The 18,825-nt window shown below is 36.7% G+C and overlaps 2 protein-coding genes across 2 annotated transcripts; both read left to right on the top strand.

The window, feature by feature from the left end:
- The first annotated feature begins 9,625 nt into the window (after positions 1–9,625).
- LOC110092435 (protein TIC 55, chloroplastic) lies at positions 9,626–13,135 on the top strand. The gene is made up of 3 exons (XM_020816992.2): positions 9,626–10,110; positions 10,778–10,880; positions 11,857–13,135. Exons 1-3 carry the CDS (start codon positions 9,719–9,721, stop codon positions 12,973–12,975), a joined length of 1,614 nt encoding a protein of 537 aa, XP_020672651.1. The 5' UTR covers positions 9,626–9,718; the 3' UTR covers positions 12,976–13,135.
- A 2,718-nt stretch (positions 13,136–15,853) lies between these two features.
- Positions 15,854–18,577, top strand: LOC114579176 (ranBP2-type zinc finger protein At1g67325-like). Its single transcript, XM_028693016.1, has 3 exons — positions 15,854–16,008; positions 17,257–17,302; positions 18,378–18,577. Exons 1-3 carry the CDS (start codon positions 16,000–16,002, stop codon positions 18,560–18,562), a joined length of 240 nt encoding a protein of 79 aa, XP_028548849.1. The 5' UTR covers positions 15,854–15,999; the 3' UTR covers positions 18,563–18,577.
- The last annotated feature ends 248 nt before the right edge of the window (positions 18,578–18,825 follow it).

Consider the following 18,825-nt stretch of genomic DNA (forward strand, 5'->3'; position numbering starts at 1 on the left):
GACGAGGAGAGTTTTAACGTTTATGTTCTGAGGTAAACTTTCAGAAGACAAATTGGGTTTTAGATAAGACATTACCTAGATATCTCGCCCTCATTTTTTATGAGGGTTGTGAAGTGCACTTTTGATATATGAAAATGTTTAAGTCTTTATCTCCCCTAAACAATGCTTAAGTTTTATCTGATATATAAAAATAACAAATCTCACTTAATATACACAAATATACGTGCCGAATCTAATAAAAAAATAATAGAGTAGAGTGTCGAACTCACAATGAAGTATGTCTTCTAGCAATCAACTACTAATGTTTACTTTAGTTGCAAAATTATTCTACTAAAAAAAATATTGGTTGTAAAGATTCAATCACTAAAAAAAAAGTAAAATAATAGATATAATACTTAAATAAAGTGTTTTGAATTGATGAATGTAAATTGCATATCTTTCCTAATGAAATTCTTATTTGTAATGTGATTTAGAGCATATGTATCCCTAGATATCTGTCAAGCTTATAAGCCTGAAAATGATATATGTTGATCTCTTACAGTTATATTATCTCCTTTAGAACCTAGCATATTTTATATCATATGTCTAGGTATGCAAACATATTATTTTAATATTTTTGGTTGTTCTTGCATTCCTCCGTCAAGGCTATACATCACACTAAGTTTTAAGTATATATATGGTCACTATTTGCATTAAATAAAGAGCGGGATAGTATTAAAAACATCATTTAATTTTATAGCCCAAGAATCTTCATTAGTACTTAATATGTTCTCTACATCATCAATCCAAAACTAAAGGATTAGTCACACATGAAAGAAAATATAAGTAAACTCATTTTCATTGAAACTATAGAACAAAGAAAATACAAGAGAATGATATCACCATGAAGGATCAATATTTCTCCTATGCACAACTACGTCCTTAATGTATAGAGTTACTCCAATAAATAATGATTATAACACTCCAATAATTGTATCTAATACTTCCCTAGGCTCCCTTAGAATTGATTGTAAGATAGATCTAAGAAGTACTATGAAAAGTACTGAAATTATATAAGTGACTAAACTCTCTTACAAACATAACTCAATGTATATTTATAGAAAAATACAAAGTAAGCAACTGGCGTTACTGCGCTTGAAAGATTGGCGTTGCAGCACTCATAAAATGAACAGACGTCGATGTACTGATGTTTTCGCTCCACCGCAACGCCTACTGATGTAGATTAGTTACTTAGTGAACAATCACATCGCTTCATTGGAAAATCATGTCATTTGGAAATTATAACTTCTACGCCATGACGTTGCTGGCTTTCGAATGCTGCGGCACCCGAATGGTAATTTTGTCTCCAAGGCGTGATAAGTTGTGACGACACGACGCTTGAAGAAAATTAATATGACCTGCCAAGCTGGCCATTTTGACACCGTGACACTGTCAAAAAGAAAAGTCAGCGTTGCCATGTTAATATTATGAAGCTCCAACAGTGTCCTTGATGCCGTTGTGGTGTGGATTCGTCTGATGTCGCTTCCCTAGATCATACTTAAAATTTTATTCTCATTTTATATTTTTCCTGCACAGCATAACAAAAACAACACATTTTTATTAAACATATAACACATAAAATAATACATTATTTACAGTTATCCATTTTGCGAGGACTTTATGATACGACTTCATGTTTCATATAGGCGCAAGCCCCTATAGATAATTATCCATCTCGATAATGAGAGAACTTGTGATTAAGGCTAGTCGTCAAATAGATACATAATATCAAGCATATAGTAGTAGTAGAATTTGATATTTGAAAATAAAATTTATCACCGTGTACTTAAAGCTGATGGTGGGGGAATGATGATGAAACATATCAAGATCTCATGGTTCTGCCATCCCAGATCATCATGGTTCACAGTTTACTTAAGTAGGAGAAGGTAGGAGACCCAACCTGACCAAAAGATCCTTATCAGTAGCCATGGGTTGTGTTATTCAAAGGTACATTATAAACTTTGAGTGATTATTTGCCTAAGGGGAGATATTTGATTTCACCTTAGTTAACATAGGGCTTTGTGTCATATTGTTCATATCATATCAATTCATTACTCAATGATTTAGAGTCGTTAGAGGAACATATCAGCTCTAACTATGACCATAATTTAATGGTATAATTTAGCAATAAAACCACTAAGTCAAAGGGTGCCCTATCATAACCATTTACCTATGATGTCATTTGACGATGAAACCATTGGTTAAAGGATATGTGTCACGTCACTACTAGCAAGAGATGATTTGAGAATCAATCCCATTGATATTCTTGACTAGACATTCGCTCTTTGTGAGCTGATGTGATTTTCAAACTTGCCTACCTCAGCATGTTATTACGAAGGGTGGATGAATTTTTTACTTTAAGTATTTAGATGATTTATTTCATATCTTAGGTTTTAGTGATTTTTGAGTTTTGAACTTTCATTTAAATTAAAGCCCCTTAATGATTGATTTTAAGATTTATGGGTATTTAAAAAGTATGAACCCCTCTAGTTAAGATTAACTATCAACACGGTCATCATCCGGGTGATGTTAAAGTCAAAATAGATGCTTGTATTTATAAATGTTTAGGATACATTTTAAATGTTTGGGGTCCTCTTCGATTGAGATTTTCTATCAACACGGCCATTATCAAGGAGTTATTGATATGTTCATTTCATTAATTGGACCATGTCGACTCTGTTTTCTTGCAAACAAAGGATCATGTCAATTACTAATGTTGTTAGTTATCATATGGATATTGAGAATAAAAAATTTTATGCTTTTAGTAATGAAACTTTCTTGTAATAGACATTGAAGGTCTAATATGAACTTATAAAATCAAATACTCCAGTCGGTACTACACCCGTATATTTATTCAGTAGTTCAAGTAGGTGTCAACTCTTGTCCGTTCAAAGGGGAGGATCAGTCTTGAACTCAGGTCCATTTTTTACCCAAGTAACATCTTAAGATGTTACATATGTATATATATATCATGCTTGTCGGGGGCCATACGGGTATATGCTTTAAATGCATGGATGATGTGTTAATATGTTGCATAGTGGCTTAATGTATTAACATAGTGTATGATATATTTACATATTAATCTATGTATAATGTATTTATGTATTGCCTATTTGTTTACATAATTCATTTGTATGATGATTTAGTACTTTCATGTAGTGCATAAAGTGTTAGCATGTCGACATAACTCCCTGTCGCTACACAATGCATTTTGTATGTTGGATAATATGCTTGCATAATGCATTTTGTATACTGCAATCTATAAATACATAGTCTAATTGCATGTTAGTGTAACACGCTATTACAGTGCGATATATTTTATTTTTTTGAATGATTTGTTTGCATGATGTGGCATGTATATTACAGACGTATATATATTATAAATTTTTTAATGTATACTTCAATGCATGAGGGGATATTTTTATAATATTCGAATATTGTTGATGATGCAGATGATGTTCTTTTAAAAGATGTACATATTTCTATTTAAGAGCCTATAAATGCCTTTTGTTCGATTGTACGAATGTTACAGATTTGGTGATGTGAAGGGAAATCAGGTTTTAGATATTGTATACGGGAGATATATTATTTAGTTTATGTAGCCACGTTGAGTTATCATGTCATCTAACATAGCTCGTATGAGATTTTTGTTCAATAGACATTAGGGGTTATGCTCATGTTTGTAGGAGAATTATCATTCTTTCTACAAGTTCCTCTGTTCTCCCCGTATGCTAGCTGATTTGTTCGATGCTAGTTCCTTGTCCTCGCCTGTATGCAGTTTATTATATGCATTACGAATTCACTGCTCTTGGTCAGTAGTGAATTGTAGTGTTCATTGCTGTCATTTATTGTTCCTTGTAAGCAAGCTATATGTGCTGCAAGCTCCATCATTAATGCCTCGTCCTTATAGATAAATTGTTTTGTCCACTAGAAGCCCCTCGTAGTCAAATGTAAGTAAGCTGATTTATTCAATATGAGCCTCTCGTTCCTGCTCATAGACTCATTATTATGGGCACTAGTGGAAGGTTTAACAATGGGCATAATTCATTTGTGATTTAATTTCTTCCAAGGATTTGCGGGCCTTCTGATGTTAGACAAAGGAAACTATTGCTTATTTTATGTGTTGGAGCTCATCCCAAGATGTCCCTATAGTCTTGTATTGCTTTAGAACACCATTCCTCCAATTCATTTAGACTAGCCTTCAAGAACTCGCCATTACTAGAAGAGTAACATTCTTGACGAAAAAGAAAACTATTAAAAAATTGAACCTTTATGAATGTAAACACTTTGTTGTAAACTCTATGCATTATAATGGAATACACATGTTTTCATGTAATATGATTTGAAAGTGGTCTAAGCTCTCAAGAATGCCTTGCCAATGTGTACTTGAAGCTTGTTTGATTATTACATTTGAATGAATGCTCTTTTATAAGACTTAAATGGATCTAATTATTGCAAACCTTGGTGCCTGAATTCCTTGTAAGTTGTAACAGCTCAAACTCTTAACTATCAAGATATTATCCGCATTGGCCTAAGGGCCTCATAGTTTTGTCATGTTGGTGTAACTTTCTAGTAGGTTTTACATACTTATTATTAAAGATGGACTAATCTTTTTATTTAATTTGTCACGGATCTTCCCATTTATCTTCTCTACATAGGAAATTAATTGTTCCTTGGATAATAGGATTTGGTATTTTGCATCTACTATGGACTGGCAATTAGATTGGATGGCCACTCTACTTAGCCACTAGCAATCTCTAATTTTGGGAGGGTGAACAAGTGATCCTTGTTGTTCTACCAAACAAACTGACTGAACTTCTTTTTCTACGATTTGCACCTGAATTTGATACACAACTTAATTTGAGGGTATTTTTGTAGAAGAAATAAAAGGGTCAAGGTTTTTTTAAAGCCTGTAAGAAAATTTTCCTGCTTAACCTTATGAATTATATTTAGTTATAAATTTAACTTAAATGTGCATTTAGGTTTGGTTCCATGTAAGTTTATTTAAGTCTTTATTTTTATTGCATTATTTTTAACTGTGCATGTCATTTATAATTTTCCAAGTCCGATAATAGTTTAGATAAAATTTTGGCAATCTCTCTGCATCTCCTCGGCATGGGGGGATTTTGGGATTATGCTACGAAAAATATGTATGGGTTTTAGAGATACATGCATGAAAATTCACAAATTTTCTCATAGTCATAGAAGCAAGTACACGGGTACTTAGGAAAATTCCGTCACGCTGTGAAAAACACGTACAATACCTATTTGCTTCACCGCTAATGTCAACTTCAAACTTCCTTTTAATGTGCTCCAAAAAGGACGTGTCAGAGGTTACATGTTGCTTCGTAAACTTTGCCAACAAGATTTAAGTTTTAAGATTTAGTGAGCATTAAGCCTTGACGAGCGAGGGCCGACGATGATGGTGAAATGGTGAGAGTTCGAATCAGACACTCCTTTCTCCTTCTATTTTACATGGCTAATGATAGATGGAGAAAGGAAATAAATTCTTTGTTTAGAAAGAGGAGTGAAAATGGTTTGGTGGTTGGAGGGAGTTTTGGTGGAAAAGTGAGGGAGTTGTGTTGGTTTTTTGGTCTTGATCAAATGAGTCGTTATAGGTTGTGTTTGGGTTGCAGGTTTAGGTGTTTTACTTGCTAGCTAGGTGAGTGATGAAGGATGGAAGAAAGGTGATTGTTGGGGAGTGATGAGGAGAACTAGTAGGCTTGCTATATAGGGAGTTGGAGGTTGAAGGTTATAGGGTTGTTTGGAGAGGCTCTATAGGAAGCATGAGTGGAAGAGGTGGTTGGGCTGTTGGAAAATGTATGTAGAGGGAGAAGTGTTGGGTTAATAGGAAGAGAAATCATGTAGTTGGAGCAGAGGAGTTGTTGGGGTTGTTTTTACTACGAAGGGGGTTGGTTTGATTTGGCTTGTTGGGTGCATAAGTTTGTGAAATGGGTGATTTATTGAGGAGCCAGCAGCTGGTTGGAGTGGGCTGTTGTAGTTGAAGAGGTGTAGGGAAAATGTTATGAGTGACATTCAGTTTGATGGGGGAGAGTACGTTTGCTATAGTAGGGGAGAGGAGAAGGTCTTTATATATGTAAACTGGAGTGTGGATCTAGGAGGTTGCATTTGACTAAGAGCCATAAGGACGTAAGGAGTAGATGGGTTGTGAGGTACAGCTAGAGCAGAGAACGAGAGATGTGGGCTTCTCTGCGTGAAACAGAGGAGGGAGTTGGGTGAGTTCAGTTAGGAGAGAAGAGGGGAGAGAGTGTGAAGATTGTGACTTGGGCTGATATTTGGTAGAGCTGTCGTGGAGATGCATGTTTGCTGCTGCTGTTGTGAGAGGAAAATTGTAGAAGAGTTGAATTCATTGCTTTGAGGGAGGAGTGGGGTTCGATCTGCTACTAAAGAATGAAGAGGATATTAGTGAGGGAGCAACTGGTGTGGATTGCTCTTACGTGAGGGGGAGATGCAGTGTGTGAATGAGAGGGGGACATGTGAGAGGGAGATAATATAAGATATAGTTTCTCTCTTTTTTACTTGAGCTGGGTGGCTCAGATAAGCATAGGGGCAGATTTGTTCCATGAATTTGAGGATGGATAAGGAGCTGTTCGAGGATTTGAGCAGGCTTTTTGGCAGGAGATAGTAGATTTTAATATAGTCATTCCTAGGCAATTTTGATGTTCTTGACTAAACGGTAAAGTTTGTTTAGTGAACGAACATCATTTGGGTAATGTCACATGATATTTTGTCCATCTTCTATCAATTTCAATCCTCTTCACTCAAATCTATCGTGAACGATTATTCCTTGGATAATTTTGATATTATGAGTGCAATGGTGAACTCCGCTTCGTAATGGGTATGTAATTTGGACAATTTTGTGCATCATCATTTTGAAATTCATGCCAATTTTGCTCGTTGAATTACCCATAAAATATGGTAGTCATTTTTAAATATTTTGAATGTTTTGGACACAATGATGTTTTTTTTTTTTGCGAACATGCTATATTTATGTAATGTTGTGTATTGAGGCTTTGTTTGATTTTTGGTACTTTTGTAAAAGGCATTTTTAAGAAACATTAGTTCAGAAAATGGAGTTTTCTATCGGAGAAACATATTTAAAAAGCTTTCTCAAAACATCAGAAAAATGAAACAAATTGAGTTATTGGGAACTTGATTTGACGAACCAAACAATAAATAATAGAATTCGTCGTTTCAAAACTGAATAAGCACAAAAAATTTCTAATCAAACGAAGCCTGAAACTCTTGTCGATTTTTCCTCTTTTCACTTGTTCAATAATCCTGACAATATTATTGTCAATTCTAGGTATTTATAAAGTTATGGATGCAATGTCAAAGTTTTTTTTTTGTAAATTGTTAGTGTTCGAGTAACATCTCACAACATTTCATCCTTAGTCCGTCGATTTTAATCACCTTCGATGGCATGTGCAAGATTACAATACTTTTTGTTGTGTCTAGGAGTATTCGCGGCGGCAGAGAAATATAAAGTTTATCATCTTAGCATTGTACGAAAATCCGGCACACAATCAGATAAGAGAGAGGGTCTAGCATTTATGAGACACCAAGATTTTTACGTGGAAAACCCCTGAAAAAATGGGGAAAAACCACGGGCCTAGCCCAGTTTGAACGAATCCACTAGTATTTGCAGTCGATTACAAATGAGGCCCTTCCTTGGGAGAAGGCCTTAGCTTGATGTACATCTTATAGAGTACATTACATGATGTAAATACAAAGAGCTACTATTGACATATTCGCTTTGTTGGAAGGATTGTAGTCGGCGGGCGACGGAGGTCAGGAGGGCCGTAGACAGGTGGCGACGGAGGTCGGAAGGACTGTAGTCAGCGGGCGACGTAAGTCAGGAGGACCGTAGTTGGCAGGCGACGGAGGTCAGAAAGACTGTAGTCGGCGGGCGACTTAAGTCAGGAGGATCGTAGTTGACGGGCTATGGATGTCGGAAAGACTGTAGTCGGCAGGCGACGTAAGTCAGGAGGACCGTAGTCGGCTGGCGACGGAAGTCAGAAGGACTGTAGTCAGCGGGCGACGTAAGTCAGGAGGACCGTAGTCGGCGGGCGACGAAGGTCGGACAGACTGTAGTAGCCGGGCGACATAAGTCAGGAGGACCGTAGTCGATGGGCGACGGATGTCGGAAAGACTGTAGTCGGCGGGCGATGTAAGTTAGGAGGACCATAGTCGGTTGGCGACGGAGGTCAGAAGGGCTGTAGTCTGACGACGAAGATCAGAAGGACAGCGTCAGGTAGAAGTCCAACAATGGAAATAAATCCATCTTCGCATAGACGTCCAGCGAAGTCTGATAACCGATAGAAGTCCGGCGCCGGGTAGAAACTTGGCGAAGAGTGAAGGTTCGATGTCGGGTAGAAGTATGACGTTTGTTGGTGGCAAAAGAGAACTCCGGCTTCATTTGGGCGGAGTTTCAGCGTCAGGAGGGAACTCTGTTGCAAATTGGGAAGAATTTTCAGCATCATGTGGAAATTTGGAAGAATTCCTGCGTTCTCCCGAATATCACGCAGAATCCCGGCGTGTTCGGGCGACAGAAAGAGCTCCAGCGGTGGTCGAGGATGAGGGGATTCTCCTTTTCCCCTTTCTCTTCTTCTTCCCTTCTTCTTCTCTCTCTTCACTTGAGTCCCATTTGTGTAGAATGAGGGCTCTATTTATAGTTTTTCTGGAGTGGCATGGCTCGTAAATAGGTGTGAGATCATGGGCGAATAGGGAGTGGCTTGAATGGACGGCTGATATTGAACCCTTCGATCGTGCATCGTCCATTGGACATTCGGAAACCTTAATGATGTCGGAATTCAGAGATCTTGGGCTCGTTGGATTCGTCTCGTCGAGCCGCTCGATTCGAGTATAAGCTCGTTAAAATCGGAGACCGTTTCGTAACTCAAATTGCGGTTTGAACCTTCCAACAGCTCTTCGGGTCCTTGATTCGGACTCATTTGGGCTCGGATTGGGTCGAATTTGGTGTCGTTGGATTCGTATTTCCGAGACGCTCAGTTTGACTATAAGCTCTCGAAATTAATTTTTGAAGTTTCTGAATTGATTTTGCCTCGAGATTCGTGCCCAATCAAGATAATTTTGTGATGACGTATCACTTTTTAATATGAGTTTGATGTTCTTGACACAACGGCGAAATCCATTTTGCAAACTTGTAATGTTCGGATAACGATGCGCAATATTTTTGTGTCTTGGTCGTTGATTTCGATTGTTTCCACCCAATTTGACTATGATGGGCTCCCTTTTAAGTACGTTCGTCGCTATGATCTTAATGACGCGGTACGTTTGACAATCGTAAATGACACGTCGCACCTGCCAACAATCACTCTGAGTCCCCTATTTTAATGTTTTTCATTATATATATATATATATATATATATATATATTAAACCTATGGCTTTGTCAGTTTGTCAATTGCTTTAACTTGTTAAACACCGGCGCTAACCATTTTCCTGATGAAGTGATAACGCCGGGGGCCCTACAGCCATTGTGATGGTAAAGCCCAAATGTGTGGTATAGAGAAAGTTGGAAGAGTTGGGAAGAAGAAGAAACTGTTGAAACACGAGTTAAATTGTCCACTTCTACTTCTATAAACAACTTCCACACGCCTCCTCTCCTCTCGACGAGCAAGCTGCCTCCTTTCATCATGTCTCTCTCTCTTCCCTCATCTCTCTTTCTCCTTCCACTTAGCAAAGCTCTTCAGCAGTCTTCCTCCATCTGTACTTCTCGATCTCTTCCTGTTACCCATGGATACAGAATCAGCCCGGTAGCTCTAGCTAAGAAGAGAACAAGGTTGAAACAGTGTCAGGTTGCAACTGTAGAGGATATCGCAGAAGATGTGTTACTTCCAAGAGAAGCAGAGGAGTTGAAGGAAGTTGAGGAGAAGTATGATTGGAGGGAGGAGTGGTATCCATTATACCTAACAGCAGAGGTGCCTGAAGACGCTCCTTTGGGTCTTACCGTTTTCCACAAGCAGATTGTTCTGTATAGAGACTTCAATGGTGTTCTAAGATGCTACGAAGACAGATGCCCTCACAGGTATGAGACCCAAACTGTGAGTGCATGTTAGTTTTGGCACTGAAACTTTTTTAGGTCTGGAAACTTTCTTTTTTGGATGACTTGGAGTATTTGCAAATTTTCTTGATTTTCATATTTAATGAATTAGATGAGAAAGAAGAGAGATCAGAACGCATCTATTTCCTCTGAATTTACAAAGTATGAGATTAAGCTGAAAATGGAGGAAAACATTATTTAAGAATTTATGTGGCTTAAAAAAACTGTTTGCCAATATTTAGCCTAATTTCCTATAATACATCTTGGCTAAATTTTTCTACCAAAAAGTTCTTAAATGTTCAGAAATCACTTGAACTTCTGAGATTAGAAGATCTGGATATGTTGTATCCAACTGATGTCTCAAACACTCAACATCACAGTTTTTTTCTGTCATATATGATAATTATTTTTAAAATTTTAGAACTAATGTTAAAATTGTTCAGTTGTCAACAAGTCAAGATATATAAGGATAGGAGACAAAGAACATTAATGTTGGTCGCATTTTCTTAAAATTAATCATGGACTTGTAAATTTAAAAATATTCAAGCAAGCACCAATGTTTCTAAATCACCAGATTCAATCTTAAACATGTTCTACTCCTCTGCTGTGAATTTTGAATACTGATATGTGGGCAAAAAGCCTCTTCTTTCAGACTAGCCAAGCTTTCTGAAGGCCAACTCGTTGACGGGCGGATCGAATGCCTCTACCATGGCTGGCAATTTGAAGGCGATGGAAAATGTGTCAAGATTCCTCAGGTTTGTAGTCCAGCATGTCTCATACTTCAACTACACGGCAAATCATCTTGTAAACTATCTAGGATGCTCTTCTGGATCCTTTTATCACAACTAGATCCCACCTAGACCTGGATTATCACCTCTTAAAACAGAAAAGTTGGAGAGCATGACTCTAACTCTAATCAAATATCTAGATAACTTGGCATACAATCTTATTCCTACATTAAAGAGAGTTTATTTATGTGATTAGAATTAATGGCCTCTAGATCACAAGTGGCCGACCTTCTTGTTACTCTAAGCCTGTTAAGTTGTGGAGCATAAGTAACACCCTATGAAGTCAAGCCTTGCTCAAACTTAGTGTTCTAATCTAGAATTTGGGAGTTATGCCGTTAAAAATACTTTGGTTGTCTTTAACCTTTTTCATTATAAAAGGGATGTCATTAAGAGAGATCACACAAAGGTACATAAAAAGAGAGGTTGTGAATCTTCTTTGTAAAACCTTCAGCATCATCATCATGGTAAAATTTGCGCACCAATAGCAAGTATCTATAACTTGAGTGAACCTTTATAACAATTATTGATGTGTTTTGAGCTTCTTTTTTTTTTTCGTTTATTTTCTCTCAGTATTTGCTTTTAGTTTTGCCTAGTTCCCAACAAATCCCACCTTATTATTCCCTCAAAAAACAAAAAACCTGTACTTGTCATCAATTTGTAGTTCACCTAAACCATGTTAGGATGATATTAGATCTAGCATGAATTGTAAAGTGAAGGATGATATGATAGTTTGAGTTAATGGCATTGAAATATTTGATTGTCATTTACTTCTTACTGCCCACATCCGCATTTGATGTTTATCTTTATACAACAGACTATGCTTTGTGCAGCCAATTTAAATATGGGGTCATTAACCATATTAATTTGAAATGACTAAGATGGCGCCATGACTACTTCTAATTCAAACTTATATTGCTTTGTATTCATTTTGTAATATGCATAGCTACCTGAGGGAGCAAAGATACCACGAGCAGCCTGCGTTAGGACTTACGAAGTCCGTGATTCACAAGGTGTTGTATGGGTCTGGATGTCTGACAAAAACCCCCCAAACCTCAGCAAGCTACCGTGGTTTGAACACTATGCTAAGCCAGGCTTCCTGGACACATCAACAATCCATGAGCTCCCCTATGACCACTCCATACTCCTTGAGAATCTCATGGACCCTGCACATGTCCCTATATCCCATGACCGCACCGACTGGACTGCAAAGCGTGAGGACGCCCAGCCCTTGGTCATGAAAGTCAAAGAGAGATCAATCCGAGGCTTTGCAGGCCAATGGGGCCGATCAAAGAACCCAGCATTCATGAATTCACTCAGCTTCCAGGCCCCATGTGTGCTTCAGAACAACCTCCAGATTGTGGACAAGAATGGAGTTCCCCAGTACTTCTCAGCACTTTTCCTCTGCAGACCAGCTGGACAGGGGAAGTCTATGCTCATTGTCAGATTTGGAGCCAGTTCAAGGCCTCTACTCATTAATCTCATACCAAAATGGTTCTTCCACCAGAATGCTTGTAAGGTTTTTGAACAGGACATGGGATTCCTCTCTTCACAGAATGAGGTGCTTATGAGAGAAAAGGTGCCAACCAAGGAGTTGTATTTGAATTTGAAATTTTCTGATACATGGGTTATGGAGTACAGGAAGTGGATGGATAGAGTAGGGAGTGGTATGCCTTACTATATTGGACATGAAACATTGTCGATGCCTTTGGAGGCGGCGGTGATAGAGCAGGCGCCCGTGGGGGCTGCTGCAGCAGTTTCGGCATCAATGCCAGCGAAGGGAGGGGTCGGGGAGCTGTATGCACCAAACCCAACTAATCGTTACTATCGGCATGTTATTCACTGCAAGGGGTGTAGGATTGTTGTGAAGAGGCTTGAGATATTGAAGAAAGTGATGAGGTTGTTGAGCTTAGCTGCTATTACAGCTGCGATTTTGACAGCTGAAAGGCAGTGGAAGGTGGCAATTTTGGCTTTGGCCGTTGTTTTGCTTGGCGCAGCTCAGGTTTTTTCAAGTATTTTTGATCTTATAACCAGGAATTTCATCAGGGAGCATAGGAGGCTGTGAGAAGAGATTGTTTTTTGTCTTTATTTTTTTTGCCGTGGGGGTGGGGATTGTGGATAGTGAAAGTTTGTTGTAAACGTTAATGTAGAGCTGTTACATATTTTCAGTAAGAATAGTTGGAATCTCTTTCAATAAAATTTAGGTTGATCTTATCTTGCAAACATCTACAAATTCTGCTCATAAAATAGAGGACTAAGGAGACTTTTTCAGCCTAGACAAGAGATAATTATGTTAGCTGAGGATGGAGAGAAAATCACCCAAGAGATAGAGCTGCATAGAGGATCCAAAAGAGTCTTATCTCAACCCCCTGAAGAAGAAAGCATAATTTAAACAGAGGTGGAAGAGCTACAATGCTTTTCTCAACTCTTTTTCATGGAGATAATAATGAAGGAAATTGTTCTGGCTATGTTCATGATTTCTCAATTAGATTTTGATGAAAGAATCATCTGGACATAATAGAACATCTAGCTGGTTTGAGGTTATGATGGCGCCTTCATGCAGTATTCAATGCAATCAAGCGGAAAAGTGTTTAGTCCACAACCTTAAATACCTCACACTATGGTGATTCTCCTAACTCTTGATGGGGACCATCCTGTTTTTGGATTAGTTAACATATTAGCTCTCGAAGAGGTGATAAATTTATGTGATCAAGATATATATTGTTTTGTTATTATCTTTTTGGTTGTAAGTATATTTCTATAAACTAACATCTCTTACTTGAAATATTTCTTATGCAATTCAGTCAAGAGTTTATGTCGAAATTTCGTCCTTTTTTCTTTCAAAAAGGACAAAATTCTATGGGGGATTTCATATCATGAATATATTTTAAAGTTCTCAAAAAAAATCTCAGAACTTTTTTTTAAAATTAAAATTTGTAATGTTTATGACCATATATTCACCAAGGATTGAAATTTGCTTGAGGTTGTAATTTTTTTTTTCAATTTGCTAATAAATTTAGATCGAGAACCCAAACAAGTCGTTGATCTCCCATGACATGGTTTCATACTGATTTACATCCTCTCTTTAAACTATTAAGAAAGTTAAAATAATTGATCACTTGAGCGCGAGCACATTTGCACTTTAGGTTCACGCATGAATTATGATGTTTTCAAGTTGTATTTACACAAACAATAATATATGATCTTAAATGTCATTTGTCTTTAAATTACAAAGCATAACATTTTTTGTCATTATAATCAACATATTTATATGCTTTGTGATTCTATCAATAGAGAGCACAATGAATATCAAACAAAGTTTTAAGAGGGCAAAATGAAGTCAATTAGCTCTTGGATGGATTTTAGCGAGGAGTTTCTTTTATGCAACTTCAACCATGAGAAAAAAAATATATTTTTTCAAACTAAAAAGTCGCTAATTATAAATTTCCAAGGGCTATATTAGTCATTATCTCTCATATTCCTTGTAAACAAGGAATGATGTAAATCACATTCTCTTATGATCAAATTTAATTGCGTTGTGGTTGCCTATAAATTGATATGGTTAGACACTTGAGCTCGCATGTATGCTCAATGTCGGGTTAGTAGTGATAACCATTAAAAGTCATCATCGATGATGCCTCAAATCAGTGATATGAACATTATAATGTATAATAAATGATATTATGAGTCATTATTTAAGAACATATCAATTTTAGCAAGTAGTGTGGTATGCACAATTTCAAGAAATCCATTCATTCTTGATTGGATTTATTAAAAAAAAATTATGATAATGCCTCATCATATTTTAGTGAATTAAGACCTCTTCAAGAGAGTAGCATTTAGAGAATAATGACAAGTATGGATCCTCCTATTGGATTTGGATAGTAATGAATGCACGCAAATGTGGCTGAATGTTGCTACGGGACAAATCTGGATTGGGCCATTTTTTGACATTTGAATAAGTTTAGGCAATCCTACATTGCATGATCAAAATGTTATTATATTTAGAATTTGCATAAGTTTATATAGAGTTTATTATGCTAATTTAAATATGCTTTGTCATTAATTCAATTAATAACACTGCACTAATTTGATAATTTTTCATGAGATATGCATTTCCTGTGAAAAATTATAGATGTTGTTTGCTTGACTAACAAAAGAAATGTACTGTAAAATCATATAATATAAAGTGAATATTTTGAAATTATTTGAATGTAGTATAAGGTATAAAAATAGTGGAAGCCAATAGTTGTGACAATCAAACGAGCTTGTTTGTCGAATAAACGGTTCTCTCTCAAAACTGATTGAGTTTAATTTATCTAAAAAAATAAATTAAAATTGTTTACATTAAAAATAACCCTATAATTAAATCATGATTTTTAATCCCAAAAATATATTGATTATTATGAGGTTAAAGCTAATATTTACATGAATGCTTTATTTTGTCCTATAGCTCTATATATATAAATATATATAGGGGTGTCAATATTAGACACGACCCGAATACGACACTAAAATTTCGGATTCGGCTTAGAGTTTTCAATCCGTTTTAAAAATCGGGTTGGGCTCGGTTGACCCGGAAACCCGGAAATGACCGAGCTACTCATGGCAAATCCCACTCTTGCCCCGCTTGCCCGCTGCCCTTCCCACGTGGTAAATCCCTGCTGCCCAGCCCCGCTTGCCCGCCTCTGCCCCGTCAGCCCGTGGCATATCCCGCTCCTGCCCGGCTGCCCCACTTGCCCGTTGTCTGCATCATGCCCATCATGTGAAAATAGGCAGGGCGGCACTGCGGCAGGTTGCATGTCCCGAGGAGGACCCGACCCCGTGTCCAGCGCCCGCGTGAGGGCTTGCTAGCTGCCGCGTCTAGGCTAGCGCTCTCATGAGGGCTTGCCGGCTGCCACGTCCAGGAGCAGCGTAAGGATCATATTCCTCAGGAAGATCTTAGCCGTCCGAACACCTATCAGAGATTTTTTTTTTCTTTTATCCGTGTTCCTTCTCCGAAGTCCAAAACTCCAAGCCCTAATATTGTTTCTGCTCCGACGCCGTTCTTCGGTTCTCTAGGGTAGAGGAATACTGGAACTTGATAGCCATGTCTCAGGTACTTTCTCTTTCTCTCTATCTCTCCGTGCAATATTTGTTCTTTTCGGTTTCCTTTTATATACTCGCTGCTTCCATGTGCATGTCGATTCCTTTTTTCTAGAGACCCAATGGCGATAAGAGGTGACCAAGCATGGTTCATCTCAAGCCGATCAAGATATTGTAGTATGTCAATTATTAGCGATGATCGCTGTGCTGATTATTTTGAGGTTTTAAGAATGGATCTTGTAGTTTTGGTTTCTTTAGGATTTTGAAACTCCGAGTATAATTGGATGTTTCAATTTTTTTAGTTTATTGTCATCTTCGTTGTGGTTTAGTTTTGCGGCGGGATGTACGGGAGTGTTAACTGGTGAAGCTGCAGGGGAATAGTTCCTTGTGCAATGTTGGATGGCCAAAATTTCGATTAATGATTCGACCCAACTGAAGCTATCACAGCATGGAGGAATTATGTGAATCTTCTTTATAATATTGTGTTGTATTTCTTGGCATTTTGGTATTCACTTTTTTACTCAGATTAGTATAACTAGCAACATTTTGGAGAATTATTTGAACTTCAAAGCTTCTCTACTAACAATGTTGTTTTAGCCTTTTAGGAATTGCACTCAGAATAAAAACATTGACATCACTTTGTGACTAAGCTATAGGGAATCTCATAAATTTTTATTATTAATAAAATAGTTGTAAACTATTGTCAATACTTGCATTCTGGTTGATGATAAGATCAAATTGACTTTACCTTATGATTGTTGTAATTTGGAAGATTTTCAAGATACATAGAAGCCATGAAAGATTGCTTTAGTCTGTCTGACCATTTTTCATATGCTATTTAGGCTACCGAGGAATGTTAAATTTGTCATTGATTCTAATTGTAACAGAAAAGGAAAAAAAAAAAACCCTCAGCATTACCCCATTTTAATGCATTCAGCTATTTTCCTGAGCAATTTTTCTATTATTAGTATTGGTATGGTCATCTGTATTAATGCTAAAAGATCTGTGCAAAATAAAGTCAATAACTTAACATCACTTGTAACACTAGATAGAAATACACGGAGACCGAGGATTTGTAAAATTAATTCTAAAGATTTGGGAGAAGGCTAATGATGATTTTAATAATCATGTTTGTAGGTACATGATTTTTGTAATTTTTTTGTTAATAGCTGAAACTTTACTTCAAATAAAGTAGAGGCAAGTACAGAAAGAAAATGCATTCTCCATTTCAGTTTCCACCCGTTTAGTATGTCTTATGCAGGTTGATAGTCGGAACTCCTTTGCTGGCAAGAGGGCTCGAACTGATGGTAATTCTTTTTTTCTCTCAAATATTTAGAATTTAAATTGTTACATAAAGGTGCTTTTAATTTAAGATATATTAATGTTTAAATCAGCTTTGGGTTGTTTATTCATTTAGTATGATGTTTTTCCATCAAATTCTCATTAGCTTTCTTTAAAAGTTGTATTGGCGCTTTCAAAATCTTCATTAGAAAAGCTTCTGCTTGTGAATTCACATAGGAAGTTAAGTTTTTGAATTTTTTTTTGTGATTAATGAACATGGTTTTAAATAATCTTCTGACTTTTTCTTTTTTGTTGGAGCTAGTATAACATTTAAATTCTTTGAGGATGTTTAGATACCGAAGGATAGAATCATAGAACTGAAGGCATATTCTCAAACTGAAGTTGATTTTTAATAGCTTATGCTTATTATCTTTTATTCTGTTGATACGAACTCCATGTATTTTTTTGGCTTGATAATACCCCTTTCTAGTCCAATCTGTGGACTTTAGACATCATGTGTCTGTTTTAAACCATCTTGATCTTTTTTGTTTACAGAGTTTCATGAACTTTCTAAGATGGAAAATAACATGCAAACTACATTCTAACTCATAGAAGTTAATATGTGGAATTCATGTGTTGAAATTAATATAGGCTATTAGACGACCATCCCTTTTTATCTTATATTCTATTCGAGATTCTATCTTAGATATTGTTTTTCAATCTTTTTTGTTCCATTGCTTTTCAAAAACCCAAATATATCACAATTTTATCTGTGAAAACATGTGATAACACTATATTGTACAGGCACTTTCTCAATGTTTCAGTTATCATGAAAACAACTGGTGGAAGAACTTGTCCATCCTTGTGAGGGTTGTTCACTTTATCTTTTACAAAGCAACACAACATTATCAAGCATCAACTTAGAGGTTTTTGTTTGATGTATAATTTGTATATTAAGGAATATGAATGCTTTGTGGTTTAGGCAGGTTTCTTTTGATAGCCATTTAGAATTCTGATTTCATTAAGCTGATTGGTCTCATGTAAAAGATGAAGCTTATAATAGTTGAATAATATAATGAAAACTATCTTATTTGCTTATAGGTGGCCGACGAGAAGATGATTGGACATGCCCCAGTTGTGGCAATGTTAATTTTTCATTCAGGACAACGTGCAACATGCGAAATTGCACACAATCAAGGCCTGTAGATCATAATGTAGTAAGTATATTGAGAAGTGCATTTTATTATCAAGCCTTGTGTGCAGTCATTGTATTTTCATGTAGATAGGAGAAGTTTAATTTTTTTTTTTTAACTTTTTTTTGAGAAGTTAGTTTTATTGATATATTTTTAGATGTAAGAGTAGTAACCTTCCAACTAGCAGGTGAATTCCCACTGTTAATGTGATATTTGACTTATTAGGTTCCTATATTATATATAATATAACATACGGTAGAAAAAGATGACCAGAGTTTTTGGTGAGTTGATCGATGCAATATTGTTAAAGGCGAGTAAGGTGCTTTCCTAGGCTCTTGAGAAAGGCGATGTGAGAC

This window comes from Dendrobium catenatum, unplaced genomic scaffold (genome assembly GCF_001605985.2).
Source record: "Dendrobium catenatum unplaced genomic scaffold, ASM160598v2 fragScaff_scaffold_29, whole genome shotgun sequence".
Classification (NCBI taxonomy): domain Eukaryota; kingdom Viridiplantae; phylum Streptophyta; class Magnoliopsida; order Asparagales; family Orchidaceae; genus Dendrobium; species Dendrobium catenatum.